This window comes from Maniola jurtina, chromosome 4 (assembly GCF_905333055.1).
Source record: "Maniola jurtina chromosome 4, ilManJurt1.1, whole genome shotgun sequence".
Classification (NCBI taxonomy): Eukaryota; Metazoa; Arthropoda; class Insecta; order Lepidoptera; family Nymphalidae; genus Maniola; species Maniola jurtina.
Genome location: NC_060032.1, coordinates 9,177,068 through 9,204,809, shown reverse-complemented (window position 1 = coordinate 9,204,809; position 27,742 = coordinate 9,177,068). Strand labels below are relative to the sequence as shown.

Here is a 27,742-nt window from a genome sequence, read left to right as displayed (position 1 = left end):
AAAATCCTTTATTAGCAGATGTCTACGTCATAATAGCTCTTATCTGCATGCCTTTAGTATCCGTCTATTGGAGATGTGCGTTGATAGATCAGTCAGTCAGTCACCTTTTCCTCTCGTATATTTAGACTAGCTTATGCCCGCAATTTCGCCCGCGCGGGCTACACAAATTTCAAATCCATGTCCCCTCAGGGGTTGAATTCTCAAAAATCCTTTCTAAGCTGATGTTTACGTTATAATATGTAGTTATCTGCATGCCAAACAGCTTGAACCGTTGCACTATACAGATTTGTCTGTTACAACGGATAGTAGCAAATTAAGCTTGTGATTCCCTGGTGTACCTACAGGGCATCATGGCGGACTTCCGCAAAGTAACACCTGCTTCGATACATCATATTATACACGAATTTTCTTCGGAATAGCCGATCCATAAATTTAATCCAATGCTCCTAAAACATTGTGTACCTACATACGATTTTAATGTCATAGGCCATAGCTATTAAAAGCCCAGGAAAAGCAGTTAGTTTTACTGCTGCACCACGTTCTGACGTCAAAATATACATTCTTAATTGCAGCTGAGTCAGATAGCTGACTGATGTATGATGTAATGCCAATTTATAATATAGGAACGGTAAGCATTAAATGTCGAAAGTCTAGACATTGTTTAAGAATTATACACATGGGTATCATATTTCAATTAGGTAGGCTATATTATGAGTGTTATTATGACTATTACCTGTTAACGCAGACTAAGCAAATAGTCGAGGTCGAGTGAGCGAGACGACTATTATTGTAAACTAGATGGTGCCCGCGGCATCGCCCGCTTGGATTTAGGTTTTAAAAATCCCGTGGTAACTTTTGATTTTCCAAGACAAAAGTAGCCCATCCGTAGCCACCCGTCTCCGGAATGCAAAGTATCTCTGTACCAAATTTCGTAAGAAAATTTGAATTCTTTAAAAATCCCGTAGGATCATCATGATTGATTTAGAAATAAATGAATCAATTCCTTACAGAATCAGGGGATAAAGTCGCAAAGTTTCCCTATCAATTAAAAAAAATACGTAAATCGGTTCAGAAATCTCGGCACAATAAAGCTACTTTATCCAGAAATACCTAACATAAATTATTATTTATAGCTATTCTATTCCACGCACCTACATATTATATCTAATATGTACCTACCGCGGACGAAACCGCAGGCAAAAGGTAGTCAATTCATATTGAGACGAAAAAACTTCGAACTGGATATGAACTGTTAGGTGCTTAACACGAAACATATTAGAGGTGAAACATAAATATGTAAATAAATAAATAGATACGTCATGAAGTTATAAGTAGGTGCATCGGATATTTCGACATTCGTTAGGAATGTCGTCATTGCTAACTGTAGATAAAATTGATAAAACTAATCATTAACCCCCGACCCAAAAAGAGGGGTGTTATAAGTTTGACGTGTGTATCTGTGTGTCTGTGTATCTGTGTGTCTGTGTATCTGTGTATCTGTCTGTGGCATCGTAGCGCCTAAACGAATGAACCGATTTTAATTTAGTTTTTTTTGTTTGAAAGGTGGCTTGATCGAGAGTGTTCTTAGCTATAATCCAAAAAAATTGGTGCAGCCGTTTAAGAGTTATCAGCTCTTTTCTAGTTTTCTTGTAGAAAAGAAGGTTACATAACCGTTAGGTTCATAATATTATGTCAATTGACAAATGTCAAGCTGTCAAGATGGACGTTGCCTTGATACATAATTATTTATTTGAAAATGATGTTTTGGAAAACTCTGATACTTTGGATCGTAGGCGCGGAATAGTCCAAGAAAATCGGTTCAGCCGTTTGAAAGTTATCAGGTCTTTTCGGTCTTTTCTAGTTACTGTAACCTTCACTTGTCGGGGGTGTTATAAATTTTTAATTTACACTTGTTTTAAAATTATTATAATTCACAACAATTGCTGATGTTCATTTATGTGTTGTGCCATGTGTGTCATAATAATGTGTTTATGAATTTGGTACAAATTTTTGAATTTTGAAATTATATAAAATCAATAATATGATATACCTTCTAATAATAAAGAAAATTTCTTTCTAAATGTTTAAGGATAAAAATCAACTACCGAGATAATAATCGCAGTAGTACCTAAACGAACAATTACATGAACATATACTGACAGTCTTCGAGGTTCATGACGAATATAATGACGAGGTAGTTTATGAATCCGTGAAATAATTGTAGTTCTAGAATAAGGTAGGATCTATTACAGTGACTCACAAATGTTACAGACATGCATGTTTGAATTTTTAAATTACCTATACCACCATATAAATGTACATTTTTTATTTGGATGATATAATGATGCCTTGCCTTCGAATAACGGTCATAATGTCGAGAATAGGTTGGTATGTGTGTAAATATTTTAAACCGAACCAAATGTAGAGCTTGTTATTTATTATTGTTTTGCTCTATATCTAGAGAAGATAGAGAAAAACAATACCAAGGTGACGGCCTCACTAAAATTACTACCTTCGTATTACGTTTAAAAAAAAAAAATTGTTTATGTGAAACTAACTGTTGCCTGGTGTTACTTTGGCACGATCTACAATAGTTTTTGTATTGTTGTAAGTATATATGTACATTGAAATTTAACCTTACCAAAGAACTTAAAAGATATTTCGCCGCTACGTTGCATTGTTTGTTTCTGTATTAATCTTTTGGTAAGTTCCTTCGACGCACTTATTATTTACTCATATGAATTTGTAAGGTCACTCAGCAAAAGTGTCAATTTGTTGAGTTTTTGAAGAAAGTTTACTTAGGCTAGGTTCTATCATAGTTAATCCTCAAGACTTACGGAACAAAATTGATAGCAGATGACAGTAAACCACAATCACATTGATTCTCAGTCAAAAATTGAATCCTAGCTAGGACACATTTGTAACACATTATTATAATAATAAATCTTTTTAAAACGGTCATAACTTTGTGGTAAATAATATAAAATAACAAGACTGAAGTCTTGACTTGATATCGACAAATTGATAGTTTCAAGTGGATTTGTCAGTCGATAGAGAATGACGCGATTGTGACAGGGCGTTCGTTCTTGACCCGCGAGATAAGAACACGAGCGTCACTTATGCCTTTAACACACTAACGCATTGGCACGCGGCAGCGAAAAATTAACGCTTAGCTTTTATGCCTTAAGAAAAAGGCAATTCTTTATCAAACCGCGTGCGATGCATCGTTGTCGATGAGCTAAAGCCGAAAGTGTTATTCGTATTTTATAACCCCAAAAATTTTGGAAAAAAAAGAAAATTTTTATTCAGATTTGAAAGCGGAATGTGAGAGTCGAAAAAAAAATTGTTTTATACCCTCTACCCTATAGAAATAGATACTTCATTAAATTGATATTTTAAAATCATTAAATATTAGGCTTTATAGACAGTTTTTCAATGAAAACTTCCGTTTGAGAAGTAATGACCGACAAAGTTTTCAGCAACTAAGTAGCAAGGCTACGGAACCGTACCTTATATGCAGCGTATAATTCTGACACGCACTTGACCAGTTTTTTATGGTTCTATCGTACTATCTATTTATCTTTTCACCATCTAATACGGAGACAGCTTGCATCCCGGAGACGGCCTAGGCTGCTTTTTATCTGGATAAACTGAGTTAGTTATATAATAAGTTATAAAACGTTGATCAACGTTACCAAAACACTGTGCATCTCACACTTGAGTATACGTTTCACTCGTAAATGCAGATCGAAATAACTCTATACACGCCTTGAACCTAGCGTAGAGAGTACCTACTCTTAAAAAATAAACGTCGTGTGCCCCTTAATCTATTAAATGCTCGTTAACTGCAATTTATTGGTAACCTGGATAATCCTATAAGCCGAGAACAAAGAGAACAAGCCGTCATTGTTCGGTGATTATTAAGAACGTAAAAATGACTGATGAGGTCAGTGAGGCAGTAATTCAATCAGGGTAGAGTCATCGCTCGACTCCTTTATCGGGCGATCTTATGAGAGAACTTGGCGAACAGTTTTGCGCATTACATTATCTACGTTATTAGATCATGTCCAAATGTAAAAAATGACATGACATTTGACAAAAAAATGTATCATTTTGATTTGTATGTATATTACACACAAATCAAAATAGTTTATAGATGTAATTTACTTTAAATTTAGATAAGAGTACAAAATATGAAGCAGGTTTTTTTTTTTGTGTAAAAATATGAGTTGCAACAAAACTGCAATTAATCATCAATCAGTATAATCGATGGTTTCCGTAGAAACCATTTTGACCTTTTTCTACGTAGGTACCTACTGTGGGAACTACGTATTCTGGAAACCTTGAGAATCTATTTATATAAATTCTGCCAATGCAGGCCATTGACCATACATCGAGTCGTGATGATCGTGCATTTGATAAAACTTGTAACTATTCGGTCATTACTTTTTAATGCGAATTGTGCAATAAAATACCCTAAGTATTTCATTTAGGTGCTTCCCTATGTATGGGGTATATCAATCAACATAGTTATAGATACTCGTAGGTATTACTTTGAATAACTTCGAGCTACAATAAAACCCCTATATCTACACACCTTTTGCTCATATATAAGACTTATTAAGACGGTTAAAAATCACTTTTTGCACAAAAAATTTGAGCTTCTATTTTTTTTTAAGTACAATCTAAATAGAAGCTTAGTGAATAAAAATAAATATAATTAATTAATAATTAATTAATAATTAATTATACCTAACAATAAATTTATAATAAAAGTAAATTGGATAAGACTTATCACACCTAAAAATTCATTTTTTACTCAAATAACTAGAGCGATTAAAAAAATAAACAAAGTTAACTATTTAAAAATCATACTTGTTTGACATCAAACTATTTAAAAATACCCATAATACCTTGCAAGTTGCATGACAATTGTCAATACCTATTTACTTATACTTAATTAGGATAATTATAAATTACCTACTCAAAACATGACATAATGATTTTGTTAAATAGTGTGAATGAAAACAAATGATTAAGGTAGGCTTACACATCATCAAGTATATCTTCCAATTCGCAAGACTTGAATGCTTTTAATGCTGTTTGCAAACAGCAAACCTGATCGTGTGGGGTCACATACCTATTATATAACTGAAATCAGTTTGCGTGGCAAGCAGACATTGGACGAACTGCTTATTAAATTCGATCAATCCTCAAAAGACTCAAAAGATCACACTTGGGAGATATACTCGTATCTACTAATGGTGTGTGGGCGCCATTATACGAGATAGAATCAGATTACATCATTGATCGAGCGATCCAATAAAATTGAGAGCATGCCAAAACCCCTCATTAGCTAAAGTTGAAGTAATTCACAGACAAACCGCTCGGCTAACAGTAAGTATAGGCTTACGCTTGACTGCAAATTTTTCACTGCAACATGATGATGCGGCCTAAGTCAGAGCGCGCCCGCCTAAAAGGTACCTATTCATTCTTCTTTTGAACCTATCAATAGCTGGCGGGGAAAACGGAAGCCGGAAGGGCATTGCATATTCTAGCAGAAGCGAATCGTTTTGTACGAGAGTGGAAATTCGACTAGATAGCTATGTAGAGATCTACACCTCTGCACACCATCTGGTCGAAATTCCTTCCGGATGCCTCACGGTCTGATGGCTAGTGATTTTCAATTTTAATTAGGGAAGCCGCAAAACCAATAGCAATGTCGTGTAAGAGCAAAGACTACAAACACTACGAGTTACAACCACGCGTGCGACCCAGCCAGGCGAGCGTCTGTAAAAATATACCATGACATCATGGTGTGCGAGAGAGAACATAATATGTTTTCGTCTTCTCACTTGCACACTACAAACGTATTATAAATAAATATACACTAGCGAGTACATTTACTCCATTCGCGTTTAATTAAGTAGATTCGATTTCGTGTTTCGACGCTTATAAGTTATAAGATACCTAACAAGGTAACTGCAAAGAATTAAAGTTCTTAAAAATTGCTCTACATAGGCAACAACTACCGTATGTACCATAAAGAGTAAAGACCTTAAAGAGAAGAGAGATGTACACGACTGGAGTACGTATGAAGATTATAAGATTACAAAAGGAAACAAAAAAATTTGGCTGTGCCAAGTGTATAAAATTTAATGGTTTAGGCGACTCAAGGAGACATTTAGTACGTTGACTCTTCTTCGCGTTGTTCCAAGTGTCGTAGTCTTGCAGGTTATATTATTATAAAAATGTCTATACCCGACAAACAAAGAAACTCTCTCTGCTCACAGCAAATCAACAAAATCTCAACAAACACAAGATAAAGTCCGTCCTTCACGGCTTAGATAATAATGAGTTTTCAGATTTACTTCAGACATTTACTTTAGTCAGGCTGATATTTTTCGTCTCACTTTTCATGTTCAGGAGGTGAGTGGCTTGCAATTTTTTTTTTTCGAAATCTGGATATAGGTACCCATAAATTCTACGAAGTGGTAGCAAGTTTATAGAACTGAGCCTAATTTTAACATTACAGCTCTTAATAATTTGTTTGTAGTGACATAAGGACGAACAGCCCGGACCAACACGCATGACGAAACTATAAAAGGCTTTTATTAAGGGACCATAATAAGCGAGCATTAGGTACATTACGACTTACGACAACCTGCAGCCTGCTCACCCGATGATAAACAAGCATGTTTCATGTCGGGGGATAACGGTACCCCTATATTAGTTTTCGAAGAAATATTTGAAGCGGCCGTCATGATGTCATGTTTCAAACGTATTACGGTATTTTGTTTTGGCACTGACAAGTGCAGTCAGTACTCAATATCAATGAAATCTTCAATAGACAATAAGTAGTCGGTGTTCAATAGTAATACGATAAATAGGATACCAAAGCCCTTTTGCCCTAAGTGAGTACTTTTTTCTACAATCCTGTTGCTCATATAATATTATGTGCCACCTGTATCTTATCGTATTGTGTATCAGTTGGTTTTATTTCAATTTTTAGTTAGTATTTTTGTCTGTAAACCATTTTCTATATTTTATTATTGTACTTTTTAAACTTACATTTTACAAATATGTCATCTTGTTTAATGCACAATTGTTTTGAGCTCACCTATAATTAGAGATCGTTACTTTGTTCCAAATATATACTCGTACTGTTCTTATATATAGACACTTTATAGTTAAAACTTTACAACTCGTTTTGTTCGCTTTTTCAATAAAATTAAATAAAAATAATTCTTAGTTATAAAATTGATGAACGATCATTGACTATAAAACTTTTACAAGTGTAAATTAAAAATTTTCAACACCCCCGACAAATCATTTTCAAATAAATAATTATGTATATCTAGGCAACGTCCATCTTGACAGCTTGACATTTGTCAATTGACACTTGAATATTATGAACCTAAGGGTTATCTAACCTTCTTTTCTACAAGAAAACTAGAAAATAGCTGATAACTTTTAAACGGCTGAACCAATTTTTTTGGATTATAGCTAAGAACACTCTCGATCCTTACCTTTCAAACAAAAAAAAACTAAATTAAAATCGGTTTATTCGTTTAGGCGCTACGATGCCACAGACAGATACACAGATACACAGATACACAGACACACAGATACACAGACACACAGATACACAGACACACAGATACACACGTCAAACTTATAACACCCCTCTTTTTGGGTCGGGGGTTAAAAATGTATGAAAACTTTCTACACTACATAAAACAAGAAACCGTCGCTCTGCTAATATAATTGTAACATTGGTCAATTTGAAATAAGAAACAAGGCATTGTGATCGGAATCGTTTATAATGCGCGGCGATATAATATCCAAGGAAGTAGAAACTGGAGACATTAATATGAGCTATGACTTCACATCCATACAGTAAATTGTGGCTTGTATTATTTTTATCTACCAACATTTATCAAATAAGCTGACCTTTCCAGTCTATAACCTGGAAAACTACATATTTTAAAGATTACCTACTGATATAATTTCCATCCGCGTACACAAAATACTACGGTATTATTTATTCATACTAAATACTGCATAAATAACTGACATTTAATCAATTCAGAATTACATGAGTATGTACTCACTTTGCATTAGTTTACCCTTCAAAACGATATTATTTTATTATGTGAAGAACATACAGCAATATCATTTCAATTTCAAAGTTCATACATCATATTATTTCGTTGATGCAGTTTTATCAACATTATCAAGTCAGAGTATGATTGATTGCTGATGAATTCGTATTTTTTGCACGATATTATTTTTTGGAATAATTTTCTTTCATTTGATTTTATGCTCGCAACTAGTATGGCAATATTTTATCCAATAAAAGTAATTGAAATTAGTTTCGAAATAATGAAAACTGAAAATGATGATATTAAAAAAAATCGACAAACAAATTCATACACGTAACAATCACACGCACACAATCACACACGCAATTACACACGCACACACACACACACATAGGTATAATTACATACATTTTATTTTATTTTTGTGATTGCATGTTAGTCTTACGTATAATATTAATATTATTATGTGTTATTATAAGACTGAGGTGGGCGATGGTATATGCCAGCAAGTTTTTAGTTACTACCCTTGCTAATTTTTATTCAAATTGAAATTATTCCAAACAAAGATATTTTTGATTTTGAAATACAAACTGATAATCACGAATACATTTAAGTTCAAACATTTTGCAGGGCGAATAAATATAGTATTATAACAAGTGTAAATTAAAAATTTATAACACCCCCGACGATCCAAAGTATTTGAGTTTTCCAAAACATCATTTTCAAATAAATAATAACGTATATCTAGGCAACGTCCATCATGACAGCTTGACATTTGTCAATTGACTTAATATTAAGAACCTAACGGTTATCTAACCTTCTTTTCTACAAGAAAACTAGAAAAGAGCTGATAACTCTTAAACGGCTGAACCAATTTTTTTGGATTATAGCTAAGAACACTCTCGATCAAGCCACCTTTCAAACAAAAAAAACTAAATTAAAATCGGTTCATTCGTTTAGGCGCTACGATGCCACAGACAGATACACAGATACACAGATACACAGATACACACGTCAAACTTATAACACCCCTCTTTTTGGGTCGGGGGTTAAAAACGGAGTGCGTAATTAGCGACATCACCTCTGTCCCGCGGTGTAAACAAGCCACCATGATGTCATGTTCATGTTGTTGACCCAACCGCAATGTGTGCCGACATTCATTTTCGAATACATACTTACAACGAGATGATGACAGATTAAAATACATAATATATCCATCACTAATAATAAATATAATAATAAAATTAATACTAGCTGATACCCGCGACTTTGTCTGCGTAGATGTATGATTTTTTAAACCCTGTGGGAACTTTTTGATTTTCCGGGATAAAAGTAGCCAATGTGATGTCACTCTCCGAATCTTTAACTATACCCATGAAAATAATCAAGTTGATCTGTTGTTGCAACGTGATGGAAGGACAAACAAACAAACACTTTCGCATTAATAATATAATATGGGTAGGTAGTAATAATATTATTAATGCGAAAGTGTGTCTGTCTGTCTGTCAGCAAGCTTATCAAAGTCCATCAATTTAACATATTTTGACGGATTCAGAGATAGTTTGTTATACGAGGACGCAAGGACGGGCAGGCTATTTTTATCTCGGCAATTGAAACAGCTCCCACGGATTTTTCAAAGTTTTAATCGTCGATTTTGACGATTGGTACAGAGATAGCTCGCATCCCGGAGACGATCATAGGCTTCATTTAATCCCGAAAACCCAAAAAGTTAGCACAGCAAAAACCTATCCACGCGGGATAAAGTCGCGGGTTATCTAGTATCGAGTAGGTATTAAATATAATAAGTACCTACTTCATTTATACCATCCTACGCCAAAAGAGCCATGATTAAAATCATTATATCTGGTACCTACTGTAATTTGGTCAGTAATAATGTCACTTTCATATAATTATTTAGGCAATTTAAATGATTGAAGTTTGTTAAAAGTTAAATACGACTGCGGATGAATATGATCAACATTTTCAGATGTTTATCAAACTTTGATTCTCAAGAGCTTACACAGACACTAATTGACACAATTTATATTCAATGGTATATGTAATGCGATTGGAAATGATTTTTTGGACGTGTTTTTAACATTATAATATACCGCATAGATAATTTTTGTATGAAAACATTATGTCGAATTTATAGCGCTATGATAACTTATGTATAGCGCGTAGGTAGGTACTATACTATATGAAACAATGAATGTCAGGTCGAAACACCAGAAAAAATTATTTGAATCATTTTTTGTATTAAGTTTTTACAATAATAATTAGCAATTCGGATGAACAAGAGCTACATTCTATATCGAATAATTAGCAATCTAGATTCTAGGATTTTATATTGAAGGATAATTTGCTACAAAATATATTATGTAGTTAAAATGCAAACACACGGAATAGAATTTTTGTATCACTTACCTCGCTAGTGCGCTTTTCAACTTGACTACGCCATTCATGTTACTGGTCGTTGGCGGGATGACATCACTCTGTACAGCTTCAGCTTGCTTGAACGTCGTCGCCTGGGGCACTTCGCACATAAAGGGTTCCATTCTGCACGGAATAGATGCTCTCTTGGGCGGAGTAGTACGTGGATAGGTGTGATGTTTTGAAGTACTAGCTGATTGTTCACTGCATTTAGCCTTAGGGAAAGCCCGTGCGCACAGAACCGTTGCCGCATTCTTCAAGTGCGTGCGGAATCTATTATTACTCTGGGTGCTCAATATGGCACCCTCCATTTTTAAGACATAAAATGTCTTCACTTGAATCAGTGTATATTCGAATCCATTGTTTTTAACCGCACTACACTTTTAATGGTAAATTACGCGTTACCTTTTCAGGATCATGGCAGTTCCACGTGTCTTCCTCACGAAATTTTAAAAACCACTGATTTTCGTATACTGCTTTTACCAGTTATTAACACAATGTCAAACATTTTCATATTCATTCTATTTTACTATATTTTTGTATACTTAAGGTGAGACTTGAGAGCAAGTACACAGGTGAATAAGAGACGATATTCACGTTCCAGATAATCATTTTCGTGCTATGTACATTGTACACACATGTACGCTATTAGATTAAATTATTAAAATGAAATTAAAGCATCGATTCCTTTAATAAAAAAAGCTTGTTAAATATATTTAAGTAAATAATATTAGATACATAATATGATCTAAGTAGGTACTTGGCGGAGCGCTCCGCCAACCGCATTGCAGTAATAATTGGGCTCGATTACTTACAAGTTACAACTTATATTTGAAATACATTTTAATTTTACTGCTAACTTTGCAATTTACATCCATACTTTATTCAAGTATGGATGTAGATTATTGATGGTAATAATTTATAATGTGTGTCTTAAATCAAAAATGAAATAAGTATTTGATGCAGTTTAGGGACAACGATGTTTACGAATATCTCGTGTATTAATAAATATTGACCCTTATTTCGATTTGTCTATTTTGAGGAATTATGTTCCTTGTGTATCATGGACTTCCGCAAAGTAACGCCTGCTTCTATCCAACGATATATAAAACTAATGGCTAACTAAATGCGGTGTGTAGGAAAGAATGACATTTGATCAGCAAAACAGGTTTATAAATTCTTAATAGGTAAGTAATATTTTCATATAGATTTACGGAAGGCTTTAGAGGGCGCGGGCGGTTGCGGTCAGCAGAGGGGAGCGGGGGCGAGGTGTAGGCGCGCTGACATCACCTCGAAGCCAACCGCTCTTACATCACCGTCGGAGACTCGACTGCCTCCCACCGTTGCCTGTCGCCTGCGCGGCCAAGCCCCTTCCACCACACGGATTTATATGGTATTGCCAGATGAAATCCTCAGAATGCAACCGATACTCAAACATTGGAACCTAAAATTCTTCTCATTCGTTCACACTTGGCAGGGTGATCATGGATAGGGGTAATAGTTTACTGCGGCTTTTACGATCTCCCTCCAGGAACTTCTGTCGCCATTAAGTGTACATTTGGGGTCAGACGTATTTGCCATCACCTAGTTGGGGAACGACCACATGAAAAAAATGCTAAAAAATGAAAGGACAAGTATTGAAGTCTGTAGAAACTAAAACTTTAAATCTATCTTTCGGATTTGTTATCTAGACACATACAGTACAGTCGTCCAATTGAACTTTAGCAGAAGTTTAGCAAGCACTGCAAGCCTCTTAGCCCTAGTACCTACTAGCAGGTAGCAGATACTACGAGTAAGTAGCTATTGACTAAACGGTTCATAGAAAATTGTAGAACAACAAAGCGTGAAACATGGCAACACTTCGTGACTTAAACCAAGCGAAAGGGAGGTATGGAGTTCATTAGACGTTCAACAAGGCCTTCGCTCTTCTTTACTCATTACTTACGCTTACAAGACAATAAATAGCATTTAATTCTTCGTCATGTATAATTTGTAGCAAAAATTGCTGACTGTACTCACTATTCACGACTGTCTGTACGGTAAATGAGGCAGCACCTCTTAAATTGGATGATCCGAATTTTAAAATGACGTATTAGAATTTAAATAAGTTGTAAGGCAAATTTTTGTTTCGATGAGCCATATTCAATTTTGTAAAACTACACGATTCATCATCATTCATTACTGACGACGGGACTCCTCTCAGAATTTGAAAGATTTAGGCAATCATTTATTCTGGCCAAGTGCAGCTTGACAGATTTGACATTTTTGATACCATCATGAAGAGCTCTGAGGCATGCAGGTTTTTCAGGAAGTTTTCGTTCACGATAGTGATCACTTGATAAACAAAACAAATTGCAGATACGCTACGTCTATCTAAATTATATACAAATTCGTATTTTGAACTATCGTAGAAAATATAGGACACACATACATTACCTACAATAAATTTAATTAGATACTATCATTAGGATTACTTTCGTCGTAAAAGGGAGTGAGATTTATCAACAGATAGAGATTAACAAAATAAGAATATAAAATAGATGTAAGTGCAGCAGAACAATTCATCAACGCCCACTTCGCAAACCTGACAACCGCATCATTGTCACCATATTTTTAGGCTATAGTTAATAAAGCTTATTGTAAAAGGGAATGAGGTTCAAGGAACCAAAAGTTTAATTTGCGATAAACCACTAAACCAGACAACCCACTCGAAGTACATTTCGCCCAGACACCGGAGCATCCTCAGGACTCAGGAGATGTAGACCTTACAATGCCTAATTGCAAAGGCTGCAAAGGAATGAGGTTCATCAAACGATAGAGTTTAACAAAATAATTGCCAGTGGTGAAACAAAGAATATAGACATAGATGTTAGTGCAACAGAACAATTTATCAACGCCCACGTCGCAAACCCGACAACTTCGCATCATTGCCACCACATATTGTTCGGCTACAGTTAATAAAGCTTATTATAGATTCTGTCATGTACTTATTTATTATGTTAATTTAATTTAAGATCATCAGTTTTTAATGCGCTGAGCAACGTAGAGCGATGAGTTACCTTGATTTAATCGGTACAACTAAAAGTTTTAGAAGTGATAATATCGGTTCAACATTGAAATCGTCATGTATTTTTTTTACTGTCATCATACTAGTGCACGCCATGCTAAATTCATCATCATCACACCATATCATCACCACTAAGTTGAGAGATTCAGAAGAAAACTGCAAAATAAATATATCCTGCCTATTTTCACAGTAAGTAAGTGTTGTGACTTACAGAATCTTGCTATGATTAAAGAATGTTCCTAGATGCTATGCAATAGAAGTGTTTACTGTAGTAAGTGACGCTGACTAAGAGCCAGTTCCGGCGGTTAAAGTTACGTTACAATAACTGTTAAACTTTTAACACGAAAAAGAGCAGTAGATTGCATAAGTCAGTATACATACCTACGAGTACATCATTCAGCTTAAAAGTAAAGTTTTGATCCAACATAAACAAACCCTGACTTTCTATCCATTTTCCTTTTATTAACGGTCAAAGTCAACTCTAATCGAGTGATATACAACTGGTCTTTAGTTGCATGCATCTTGTTAGTACGAACAGTATATTGAATTATAATATAGTATATAGTCTGCATTCAGTAAATAGCTAAGCATAATGTATAAGCTTGTAATTGTAGGAAACAAGTAATACCGTGGTATTAGCAGTTATTTAACAGGCAATAAGCATACTCTAGCGAAACCAGTATCACCAGATCAAGGCCGTGCTGCGTCGCCCACAGTACATCTGGGCTGTAATTAACTATGATGATCGTCAGTTACTCGATTTCATGTTTAGTTAACTAATAGTAATTGTTCTAATTGCTTTCTGTTACACAATATGACCAGTTAATTCTACATTTTAAGTTGATAATAACAATAATGAAGACATTATTATCAACTTGATATCTTGAAGTAGACCTATCATGATCACTTCTGATAAACATTTTGTGTATTTAATAATAATAGAGTGGGATTACTCTAACGTATACGAATAAAGGCAGTAGTATACCAATACTAACTAGGAAGTATATGTTCATAGTTATGTGTGGCGACATGAAGTGAAAACCTTTGCTACCGAGTCTTATGGAAAAAATCTTTTAAATTTCAAAAGCGAAATCTTATGGCGTGTATTTTAGGTTTTCAGTTTCACATGAGCCCACACAGTAGCTGCAGTGTAAGCATTATTTTGAGTTAAAGATATTAAAAATTTTGAATGTAATGTACTTTTAAATGTGATAGGACTATAAGTCGCCTTGTTTCTCATTTTCATTATCATATAAAATATTTCATTAGCGATTAAATCATGCTAACCAGCTAACCTAGAATAATTTGCTTATATGTACCTCTATCCTTTACGTCTAAGTTATCTTAGCCTCTAAATGCCTTTTATAAGTCCTTTGCTTTTTGCAAGAAAATTAGCATTTCAGTATGATCATAAGTACGCTAATTTTCTTTTAAAAGATTTTAGGTGACGTTATATTGTACATTGCATAACGAAGATGCGATGGTGTCATAAGCTTCTAATGAAGACATTCATATTTAAAGTACCTACGTATTTTCTTTATACTTTGGTACAGTAAAAAAGTATTTACGTATGTACATTGACGAGAAATATACGTAAGTAACTAGGTATAATTTATGTATATATATGTAATGTGTGTATGTATGTAGCGGTAAGTAATATATTTTTGTCCTTAAACTTTTAAATATACTTAATATCGGGATAAATATGATAGAACAAAAGAAATTTCTATTTTCTTGCAGCGAAAGATGAGCGTGTCGCACATTTCCCACGACAATGATGTCAAATTGGTTTATCAATCACTGCGGGACGGATGCGCTGCGGTGTCGCTGGCCGACGACCATAGTGGGCGTCGGGTCCCAGTTTCTCTACTGAATAATCATATTAACTTCGTAAGTAAAACAAATTAAAAACTGCTCTACGCCAAATGGCCTGGAAACAGAGTGAAAACAAGATGCAGCGATTTATCTTTCTCGTACAAACTAAATATTAATGTTGTTTTGATATTTTAAAGGTCGATGTGATATTCAATTAGACCTACAAGCTCTTGACTGCGATCTCACCTGGTGGTAAGTGATGATGCAGTCTAAGATGGAAATTAATGAAATGGATGGTTTAATAAAACTGTTTAGGTTTCCAATTTCTTCACGACATCGTACCGAGTCCCCAACGCTAAATTGCTAGGGCAGCTATAAACTTTGCCAGTAGGCTGAGGAAACTAGCAACATCAGGCGCATCCTCCCACCAGATCAGAGAAAATTTAGAAATTATGAATTCCTAAATTGTCTCTGCTGGGAATTGTCAAAGATCCTTCAACTATAAGACCACAGCGCTAACCACTGTTCTGCCAAAATTCAGTTGTAGTCATGTCAAAAGTACGGTTCACCTTAGAAATAAGGAATACATCGTACTTTTGATATTACAGTTGACACATAAGGTTAAAATGTCGAGTGAGTTCTCATTTTGTAAGCATTATATTATAATTATTTCCAATGATTTCAAGTGGTTCCCAAGAGCAGGCACCTTAGACATGACAACAGTCCGGAGAAAAATGTTCCTATCCATACGACTGAGCGCACATTACCTGCTCATGTACAATATACCTATTCACATATCATTGTCTATCACTAATAAGTAACAACGATAATAATAATTAATCAATCAAATACAGTTGAGTTTTAAGTAGCAATAATTGAAATATGAGCAATTCCACACTGCAAATGTATTAGAATTTGCACTGCACCGTAAAATGACTCCAATTATCAATGAATAACAATAACATTATATTGGATAAAGGTAGATTGTTTATAAATTATGGAAATTCTTTTTGTTTGATGATTGCGCATGATTTTATCTAGATCATGCTCTCATCTTATTATTATTTATTAAAGGTCATGAACGAGGATATGGTAATCAAAGTCGTGCATTAATGTACTTATGTAACAAAGGTATCGATGTTTAGATGGTTAAAAGCCTATGTATGTAACTACATAGCTACCTACTTACTAGATTCTAAAGAATAAAGTATGCAACGCACTAACATTTGAAGTAAGGGACGGGAATCATGTATTGTATGTATTACTACGACTACTTATAACCGCTAATAAGTAAATAATTTTAACTTCTCCTTGTAATTATAGCAATTGACAATATGAAGTGGTATTTAAATGGTGCGCAAAAATTAAAAAACAATTCATACTAAATACAATAAATTACATAAAAAAATGCGTACGCAATTCTTGATTTTTAAATCTAAAGCCATGATTTACTTTGCGTGGTACATATTATATTTATTTTTTATCATAGGGTTTAAAATAGTTCCTAAGTACTTAAGTTAGTTTTTATCCTTGACGTATTAATAAACATGCTTAGTCAGATGCTTTGGCAGAACACATTTTTGGCACCAATTTACTATATTTATTCTAGATTTACGAGCGACCGTAATAAAAACCTGTAGAAAAAAAAATGCAAAATATAATAAGTAGACTAGGGACACTTACAATCCTGCTAATATCAATGAGTTGCCACGGGATTTTTAAAAACCTATTCAGGGGAACGAATTCGGGGGCTTCAACTAGTAAAAAATACTTAGAAAAATAGTAACAAAAAACGCTAAAGAAACAAATCGTATACGTAACGGCAACTAAATGTCTTTGACCGTGCGATTTGTGAACTGTGGTACGATCTCTACAAGTCCGCCGCGTTGCTAAGCTGTTGCTTTTGTAGCCAGAACAAGTTCAGTACTTCGCTTGGAGCGATTGTGGAATAACCGGCGATTCCTACCTACCTATTCACACGAGGTTATGAGAAGTCATGTCAGTTGTTGGACAATAGACTGAGGTCAAACGACTCAGCGTATCGATTGTGTTCTCATCTAGAATGGGTTCAAGACATCCTGGCAATAACTACTTAGTCCTCTTTTGATAAAGATATCATTTGTACGTTAGAATGTCCTGTAGTTAGAGACAATAAAATACAATGACCTTTCGTTTTTATAATATACTAGATAATGCCCGTGACTTCATCCGCATGGATTACGGTTTTTTAAACTTACCGCGGAAACTCTTTGATTTTCCTGGATAAAAAGTTGCCTATGTAAATTTCCGTCACGCAAGCTACCTCTGAACCAAATTTTTAATCGGGTAAATGGATGGACCTTTATGAATCCCGTGGGAACTTTTTGATTTTCCGGGATAAAAAGTAGCCTATGTCCGACCCGGAATGTAAGCTAACTCTGTACCAAATTACAATAAAATCGGTTAAACTGCTGGGCCGTGAAAAGCTAGCAAACAGACAGACCAGACAGACAAACTTTTGCATTTATAATATTAAGTATGGAAGTATGGATGATGCTCAGCATGCGTTGCAAATTGCAATGCGACTCACGCGCCACCTATTATACGTTGATGGTACTATATCTACCAGTAGGTACTACCTATATCAGAAATATTCAAGCAAGTGTCGACAATAACAGCTGTGAACAATTTCAACTCCATCGGATGAACGATGACGCGCAAACTCATAGATAACGACCGAACGAACATACAGACAACTTTTAACATAATTTATAAAACGGCAGTTAATAAGATAAGAACTTGAGTTTTGAAACGCGTGAATTTTTGATCGTTTATGGTAAAGTAAACTTTTTAGTTCTATAAGTAAGTTACTTCTCGATTTCTAGGCGGTCCATTTTGATCTCTGAAACGAACGATGACCTGGAAACTTCTTATAAATAATTCATCATGACATTATAATCTCTCTAAATAGAAAACAAAGTAGCATTTATGGTTATTGCAGTTTCAAAGCGGATTGTAAAATAGGTGACATTGAAAACTCCTTTTTGCAACTATCAAGATGTGGGTGTGAAGTCGGTTTTTTTGGATTTATCCATCAACATATTATCTAATATTCATATATTATACGCAAAAGAACACCTCCATACCACAACATTGAAAATACTAAATACGGTCATACTCTATTATCTCATGACCAAACAACATAATATTGTCCTAATGTTATTAAGACTATGTCTTTGTAGATACGTAATAAAAGATCGTTATTTATTTATTTAAAAAAAACTGGAGAACGACTAACACCCAAGTCATTGTGTTCTAGAAAACAATGCTTAAAGGTACCTTTAGTAGTAGTAGTTTTGAGTTCAACAGAGCCACGGTAATATTATGTATCAGTATTCCAACTTCATACAAACGGACGAAACGCGAGCTATACCTACGCACCTCGATGTCGGCAGGCGCTCGACACGCAGACAGTCGCGACTGTGCCGCAGTGACGAACGGGCGGTGTTTTGTTTTTCTAACAATAACCGCGCGATTTTTTCGTTGTATGTGAAACCCGATCAAAGAAGCCACAATTTCAGCTCAGAATGTCGGTATTTAAGGTACCGGGACTACAATAAGATTAATTCGCAAATTTTTTGATTGTACCCAGCGATGATTTTGTGGAATATATAGAAAACATGGAGAAAATATTCCGAACTTCATTTAAAACCAAATATATAAATTGTAAAGTAGCTGTAGGTATCTATAACCAATTAAAAGATATTCATTTTTCTCCATCTTGTCCATGTTTCCCAAAAACAATTTTTAATTAAAAGCTTTATACTAGAATGCGGATTTTTTAAACTTTAAAATTTAATAATTCGTAACGTTCGTTTAATTTCCTACGTCTCAGTCGAGGCGCAATTATTTTTCGGTCTCAAATGTATAAGACCGATTTGTTATTCAATCATAAACATGGTTTTTTAATTAAATCTACCAATCAAAAAACAACACGCATTTTTATTGAACATTTCCTATGCAATTCACAAAGTATTTTATTTGTTTATATAAAAAAAGTATATTTACAATCACAAAACTAGATGGAAACACAAAGTAGGCAAGTGTAATTAAACTGCTGGAGGCGGGCAGCCCTACCGCATGTTTACGTACCGCGCAACTGTAGGTATCTTTTTCAAAGAGACGGCCGAGTTAGAATACTGTATAGATAATATTACCGTGACAGAGCCACAAAGAGAATAGGTACAATACAAAAAAATGCGAGTTAGTAGTTTGCAAACTATTAAGTGCAACCTCGAAATGTTATAGCCGCGTGATAGTTATGGACTGAGTGTTCTGGGGCAATAAAGAAATCCTTTTTTTTTATTGATTATTACATGCCGAAAGAACAGACGATTACTAGGCCCTATTATGCAGTCCATGCAACAATCTAAAAAAAGTCGACGTCGTGGAAAACCGCCATTGGGCGTATTGTTTCTTCAGGATAACGCTCCTGCTCATCGGTCGGAAGTTACGCTCAATGTGTTCAGTGTATCCGCAGTGCTGACTTTGGTATCCTTGAACATCCATTATCTTCTCCGTACTTAGAATCTAGTGATTTTCACTTATTTTGCGTTTTTGGTGTTGTGACTTGTTGCGTCTTAAGTCTAAATGGTCGGTATTAGCGCCATCTATCAACGCAAATGCAAATTTTTTCAAAAAAAAAAAATTGCGAGGCGAAATATCAGGCAGGCGCCCTCACTCTCTCTCTCTCTCTCTCTCTCTCTCTCTCTCTCTCTCTCTCTCTCGCAGAGACCAAGTGTATCAACTATACTTGACTATAATGTTAGTACTTGTTCAGCTTTAGGGTCATTGATTAACATAATATTATTTGTCAATTTGAAGTACTAATATTATCTACTTATTGTACATTTTAGGTATTGTACATTAACGCAGAAGTTATAAGGGCCACAGACGGACGAACAGACGGACGGACGGACGACGGACAGGCCGGTCAATAACTTTTTGAGCTTTTACTTATTTAGGGCCAGTTTATAGAACATTATATAAACCTACTTTTCTACATCTATGGGTCAATTGCACTTCACGCGATTAAAGTTACCGTTGCTGACCAAAATCCAAGAGAAGTGGGCCGCACAAGACAGTATTCGTATCTACCTATTTATAATATGAAGTTTAAAAGTTATTGAACCTTGACTTCTTTAACTACTACAGTGTATTATTTCGTCTAAACATTTATTTATTCATGAAACAATAACTTAAAACTAAATATAATATAATACGAGTAAGTATGTACAATGAAAAGTACGTCCACAAAGAACGACTTTTCTCTACTGGAGAGATTTCTTCCAGCAGTCCTAAAACGAGGAAAAAATAAATTTTGATAATGCTGAGTTTTAATTATATTTTAGGTTTAATATTTAGGTAAAATAATTACTATTATCATTATCTTAAGATTAAATATATATCTCATCACATTGAGCTATTGAGATCGTCAGATTATCTATCTAGTTGTCGCTACACATTCTATAGGAAAGCTGATAAACAACTGCGACCACGCTAACGGATAGGTATGAAAAATCGAAGATGTGAGCCAACGACATTTCTTGCGTAAATATGTAAGTAATAAATTAGAGATGAATAATTCGGTGCTTCTTAATATACTGATACAAAAAAAGATTGTTAGAGTCATAATAAGCCACTTTTGACAGTACTAAAATGTATGAAAATAACAATTTATTTATCGGCAGAACGATAATGATGTTGACTTTACTACCTATCATAGACTTAATTAATTCAACAATATACTAAGTTAATAAGTCTATGAATCAGTTCATTAAGTACATCATAATGGAGGATGTAACATTGTAAGTAATATGTTGAAACTAGTATGTCCATAAAAAGCTCGTTTTAAATTATCTGCTAACATTAAAGCTACAAAAATATAATATAAGTCGAGTTTGCAACGTTCAACACTTACATTATATCCATAAAATGTGTTATACATAGCACGACACGATTCTACGATTTACATATCCCTGTATACTCGACAACGTTCAGGGAGTAGGTACAAGGACCAATGTTGAGTATAGGACACCGGTCTGGCTCGTGTTTTATTCACCTGTGTACATATTAATGGCAACCTTCCATAGGTAACACCATGATAGTACCTATAGTTCACACAACGTCACTGTAAATAAACTGACGTGACGGTTAAATTAGCGTTCCTATTGGAATACAAGGCGACTGTACCACGCGGCGGCGGCGGTCGCGCAGCACTGCTGACTGACGAACGATAGCGCATGCCCGACCCTACGACTCCTACCACGAGACTTCTAACGGCAATAAGCATTGCTGCTTATCGCCACCCAAACCACTTCAAGCGTACTAACTTGATTGACACAAAACGGTCATGGTACGGGGTGCGCATTGTTGATTTGACACTGATAACAGGTACATAATATATCTCTTCGTTTCACTCATTAAAGTACACTATAATATACATGAAGTATGTAAACAATCTAGTACAAACTTAAATCGCATGTTGAATTAGACACGAGGCTCTCCTGTTAGTATATTATTTATCGTTATTGAAAATAATAAAACAGATAAAGTGACGGTTAGACATAAAAGAAACATTAAGATGCGACTAGTGGTAGGTATACCAAATTCACATCAGACTGAGACGTTATAGGCACCTCACTGAATAAAGCCAGTCACGTTCGATTCGGAGGAGGCTCAGCGATTCAGCGTAGATTAAAATTAGTAAGGATCCAAGTTTCTTCCACTAAATGTCAAAGACCTTCCTTGCTAGGTACCTATTTTTGATTTAGCATTCTCCCCAATACTATACAATACAACCATGAAGTATATAACTCATCTCTAAACTCTTCAGTATAATCTCTATTCTCTACTAGAACTCTACCATACGATGTGGTGTGACTGTGTAGTGTGTACCTACTTATAATTATTGTGTTAAGCCTACAGCGTAAATCTAAGCTTGTAAGTAAATAAGATGGATATTAATTCCCCCAACATTTCTTTTCCCCATTTCTCATTCCTACCTACTCTCAACTCCAAAGTGTATAATGAATACTCATTTTAGTTATTCAGAAAATTTTAGATGAGGTAACTGGGTTATCATCACATGGACGGTCCTACATTAATTTCCGATATTTAATATTATATGTAATTGTATAGTCTATCAACAAATTCTCAAGGGACTTCTTATAGTGTTATTCAACACTTCTCTTCTAGAATCTAGATTCTAGACCTTCAAGTGATAATATCAATGTGCAATGCTTTGATTCATGCTCTTCAATTTATTATTCGTTTATGAATAATTGTATTTTTTTTAATTGTTTTTATTGAAATAAATAAATACTAATAAAAATGAGGTTCAAATAGACTGTCTCCACTTCTCTACCTGTTCATAAAAGACACTGTTCTTTCTACAACAGATGACTTTCGAATTGCTGTTCTGTTACATTTAGCGGTCCCCTGATGCGACGATAAAAACCTTACTATTTATATTACAGGGGCATACATACAATATTATAACATACTTACTTATTTTTTGTAGAGGTTTTTATGTCGGGGGTTTTTTAATTTTAAATTTTTACTTAAGGAAGTACCTAGGTACTCGTACTATAATTTTTTATGAGAAATATGTACATACATTTTTCGATTTTTCGTTAAAATAAAATTTTAGCGATTCTCTGCACGGGTGCGGACGCCGAAATTTTTTCGATGTAATTTTTGTGATATTACATAATGTATTCAACAAATAACGCGTAGATTACTAAGGATTATTGTAGGGAGCTGGGAGCTCCTTAACATGTACTTCGGCCTCTTGGTACAAACTACGATCACGTTACCTACTTATACGTAGCCTAAACGTTAAAAACGCTATTATTATTAGTATTAAAAAAAATGGTACCGTGCACTCATCCTGCACACATTTATCATCCATCGTAGCTATCAATACATCGCTGAGGCAGTTTCTGAATCGGAACAATGACCAAAATAAAGTTGATCGCGGGGAGCTCGATGCGATATTTTGGCAGGTCGGTTGTGCGTGTCGCGGGCGCTCGATGATGCCATCGCCGTGGAGGATCGTGACGTCATCGCGCATTTTCCAAACGTGGCCGCCAGACGAAAATAGTCCCCGCCCCACCCCAGGCCCCTTGTACACCGTCACCGACGAATTTAGCGAACTGAACCGGCAAGAAGCGGACAGCCTTCACTATCAGTAGCTACTGATGTTAGTACGAGTTTTCACACCTCGGCAAAGTTGCCAGATTTCGAGAACCGAAACACTGTAACATCAGGGTGAGATGCGCTTGTTGTGTGGTACTGCGCATTGCCAATTTTTTGGCTAGGTCTGTAAACGTTTGGACAACCTCGCACCTTGTAGCATGAGACTTAAGTTTCACTTTATTTTGACGCTGTAGTCTTTCGATGCTCGAAAACTATTTAGCGTATTCGAGGCGTGCAAATTCGTACTAAGCCTACCGATGTTTGACAACCATCCACTTGCATATTTCCGACACTTTTTACTTTGGAATCGAACACAACCTTGGATGTTGGCTAATCTGTGCTTGCCACATGTATTTGTTAACAAAACAATAGATTATAATATTATTCAAATACGTCTTCCAATTATTTTCACGTGAGCGATAAATTGTTATTTGTAACTCAATTATTTTCATTTTTAAGAACCGCCTTAACTATTGTTATTTTACATTTGTCATGTTAATTAATCAATTATTTCACTATTATAACAAAAAAAATTCATTTACTTATTTAGCTTTTAATAATGTTACATATTATAAATATTTGTTGAGGTCTAAATAAAATTTTATTTAGTACCTACTAAGTACCCACGATGGTACCCACGACTTCGTTAGATTTTTTCAGTAATTTTTAATACTGTAGGAAGAGGGACTCTTTTATATCCCGGGATAATAAGTAGCCTATGTCAGTTTTCAAGACGCAAACTAACCCTGTATCAATTTCGTCAAAATAGGTTCGGGGATAACAGATGGAGAGATAGGTAGATAGACATACAGACACTTTCGAGTTTCGCATTTATAATGTTAGTATGGATTATCGAATACAGATAATACATACTATTTCAACTTTTTTAGTTCTCTCATTTATTTATTTTTTACATTTTATCCTATTTTTAAACAATAAAATAACAAAAACAACAGAAAAAATAACAGAAACACAGAAAGAACAAAAAATAAAATAACATCAACAACAAAATCAATAAATAACAGAAACAAAAGAGAAATAAAATAACATAAACAACAAAAAACTAAAGTAACGGAAAAAAAAAAAAAAAAAAACATTGAATAAAAATATGATAAAATGTACCCCACTGGCCAGCCGCCAGTGGTCAGGGCTCCAGAGTGAGGAACCTCCTCACAATGCGTGCCGTCTCAAGAACCACTGCCTTCTGTATCTTACCCTTGATCCAACAGTTAAGCGACAGTTTCTTAAGATGTTGGTCGAAACTGTTCGCAATAAGACCGTGGACTGATACAACTATCGGTACAATAATCGCTGAGTCAACACTCCACATGGCAGTAATCTCGTGGGCCAGGTCCAAGTATTTCGATACTTTTTCCTTTTCTGCTTTCACTAGATTATCATCATGTGGAATAGTGACATCAACAATCATTGCTCGACGCGCTGATCGGTCAACTAGCACTATATCAGGTCTATTGGCTACAATATACCTGTCAGTGATAACCGACCGATCCCAGTAAAGCAGGGCACTGCTATTTTCAAGAACTGACATTGGGTCGTACCTATAGTACGGCACCTCAGTATCTACAAGGCCATACTGAAGAGCAAGTTGTTGATGGATTATCTTGGCTACTTGATTATGTCTGTGCAAGTATTCGCCGTTAGCAAGATAAGAACAACCGGAAACAATATGTCTGAGGGATTCCCCAGGAAGATGGCACGCACGACAAATGTCAAGCGTTCCATCTTTCATTATATGTTTCCGGTAATTATTAGTCTTAATAACTTCGTCCATAATTGCACAGATAAAACCTTCGGTTTCCCCAAAGAGGTCCCCAAACTGTAGCCAGGATACAGAGGCTATGGAATCTACATCCGGCCTAGTTAAGGCCTTGTAGAATCTTCCATGCAACTCCTTACTCCTCCATACAGCTATGCGATCCGAAGTGCTAAGCACTATGGGCTTACGCCAGTTATTTTTGCCTAAGGAAAGCGGAGTAAGACCTTTATCAACTGCTATTATTTAGTTACTATTAAGTATTGGTATTACTAAATAATAAAAACCTAACCAAAAACCTTGCGCATCGTACCTTCCCTTTTATCATTATTGGCAGCAAGTTAACACAAAGCCCACGTCAATATCCTCACTTTACAATACCGGATAAATTGAGATCTCTCATAGGTATTATATCAAACTACCAATACAAATTGTTATGTTTGGCCAATAAGTTGCCAATGTACATTACGCACCAATCAGTTTGATTCGATTTGATTTATAGGCGAACAAAGTTCAAACGAACACTGTAAATTCAATTTTGATTCATTCAATTGGTTCCGACGAAGTGACAATATGCCGGACAATCTATAGTCTTGTAAATGTAATAAACTGTAGCTGGGAGATTTCTGTATACATTAAAAGTTCTTTTGCAGGCAATATGACGGAATACGTACAGTTCTTACAATTCACGAAGGCGAGTGGCTTATGCTTGTGTTTAAGTCCTATCGGTATAAGTAAGGTACACTAAATGTGTGCGTTTGCGAGCGCTTGCTCGCGACTGATTGGTCCAACATGCACGCACACTTACGCAATGCCCATGTATACGATGTAACCACAAGTAAAGTTCACTCGCCTTCGTGAATTGTAAGAACTATAGCAGCGCATACCTACTTTCAGACGTTGTCTGTACTGCAAAAAACGGTACATTTTTAAACATGTGAAGTGTGGCCGGTTCTATAATAAGTGTATGGGCTAAACTGTGTACCTAATATTTACTATCTATTCGGTAAGATTTATGAAAAGAACGTGCGGCGTCAATGCTGTGTAAAAGGGAACTATAGGTACGGACTAGATGAAGAAACTGTTTTAAGTTTTTAACCGTACCAGATACATGAAAATGCTGTAGGTACATAAAAGTATACTTAGTGACAATACTATAATAAAGAGATCTACAGAAAAAATCCACACAGCATAGTGTAAATGATAAAATTTTTAAAGAAATTAAAATAAATTGTTCTACGCGACGGGCCTGCCCACGAAATTCAAATTTAATTTGGTTTTTCGCATTTTGTAAACTAATACGACAACGTAGGCTTATGGTATTTTAATTGCGACAATGGCAGTATCATCCTCACAGGTTTATATAAAAATCCTTACTTGAAAGGGTCCAGTTTAAGAAATTAATTTCGACTATTGTCACAAAATCGCGGGCAGGCCCGTCTCATGCCCTTTAATACCTACACATACGTTCACAGATTTTTAGTTGGAATTTGTCCAATTCAAATGGTATATTGACCCGTCTATATTACTTATAATACCTACTTACTTAATAATACTAGGGTTATAAATTATTATTCAGTATTTGTAAGAGATTTAAAAAAAACCCAAATCTGTTTATAGTCCAAGGACTGATTGCAGATAGAAAAGAGATAGAAAAAAAAAGGATTTGGCATTTCAACTTAATACTAAACGTTCAGCTACTTAAATGACTCCATAAAATCTATTTTGGTTTTTTATGTAAGTAAATCAATAAATTAAACCCATCAATGTTTAATGACTGTATAAAGGATGTTAATTAAAGCGCAAAAAGTGAGTCGGAACGTCCGACAGATCGCTCACGAGTCACATTGTGATCGGCCTTGACTCCTGACAGCTCACACCTGGTATTACTTTCCGGAAGTCCATATTAGTCGATGACAAAAACTTGATTTCAACTAGGTATTTTGATGACATCAAGCTTAATCCGGCAATAATTGCGGACATTGCAAAAACAGTCGACTTTTTTAGACCATAGGACCCATAGGTACCTACGTGTATTCTTCAATCCGTTCTTCCGTATTAAAGAATATCTAAAAGGCTTCCGAGATGGTCAAGCTCGTAGATGGCTTGACGCCATGCACGTAGTTTTGTTTTGCTTGATCAAGCTGCTTGACGGTCGCAATCAACAGCTCTCATCAAGCAGCCTGATCAAGCAAACGGCATTTTTCTCATAACAAAAATATAAAATCGCATCGCAAAGGAATGATGGAGCAAACCGAGAAACAAAATTACAAATAAAGTTAGTCTATGAAGCATATCAAAATAATGTGG

General features: G+C 35.2%; 1 protein-coding gene and 1 long non-coding RNA gene across 11 annotated transcripts in view; one reads left to right on the top strand and one right to left on the bottom strand.

Moving 5' to 3' along the window:
* LOC123864617 overlaps positions 1–27,742 on the bottom strand; it is a 63,691-nt gene that overhangs the window by 28,422 nt on the left and 7,527 nt on the right. Inside the window, exons 1-2 of one of the 6 annotated variants that reach the window (XM_045905197.1) lie at positions 21,521–21,695; positions 10,533–11,067 (exon numbers count right to left, since the gene is read on the bottom strand). The exons of 1 other annotated variant lie outside the window; for it this stretch is intronic. In XM_045905197.1, the coding sequence (XP_045761153.1) occupies positions 10,533–10,849 (317 nt within the window). In that variant the 5' untranslated portion in view covers positions 10,850–11,067; positions 21,521–21,695. Of the gene's footprint in view, positions 1–2,837; positions 3,050–10,532; positions 11,070–21,520; positions 21,696–27,742 lie in introns of those variants that run through there. 4 more of the 6 variants (XM_045905198.1, XM_045905199.1, XM_045905200.1 and 1 more) reach the window with 4 other exon arrangements.
* On the top strand, positions 45–26,306 carry LOC123864627. 5 transcript variants are annotated; one of them, XR_006795818.1, is made up of 4 exons: positions 45–56; positions 7,013–7,027; positions 24,451–24,454; positions 26,109–26,306. It is a non-coding gene; the product is annotated as an uncharacterized LOC123864627 (long non-coding RNA). The 5 variants fall into 5 exon arrangements; XR_006795819.1 differs by lacking the exons at positions 45–56; positions 7,013–7,027; positions 24,451–24,454 and adding exons at positions 14,236–14,246; positions 21,272–21,277; XR_006795816.1 differs by lacking the exons at positions 45–56; positions 7,013–7,027; positions 24,451–24,454 and adding exons at positions 16,926–16,940; positions 18,029–18,031.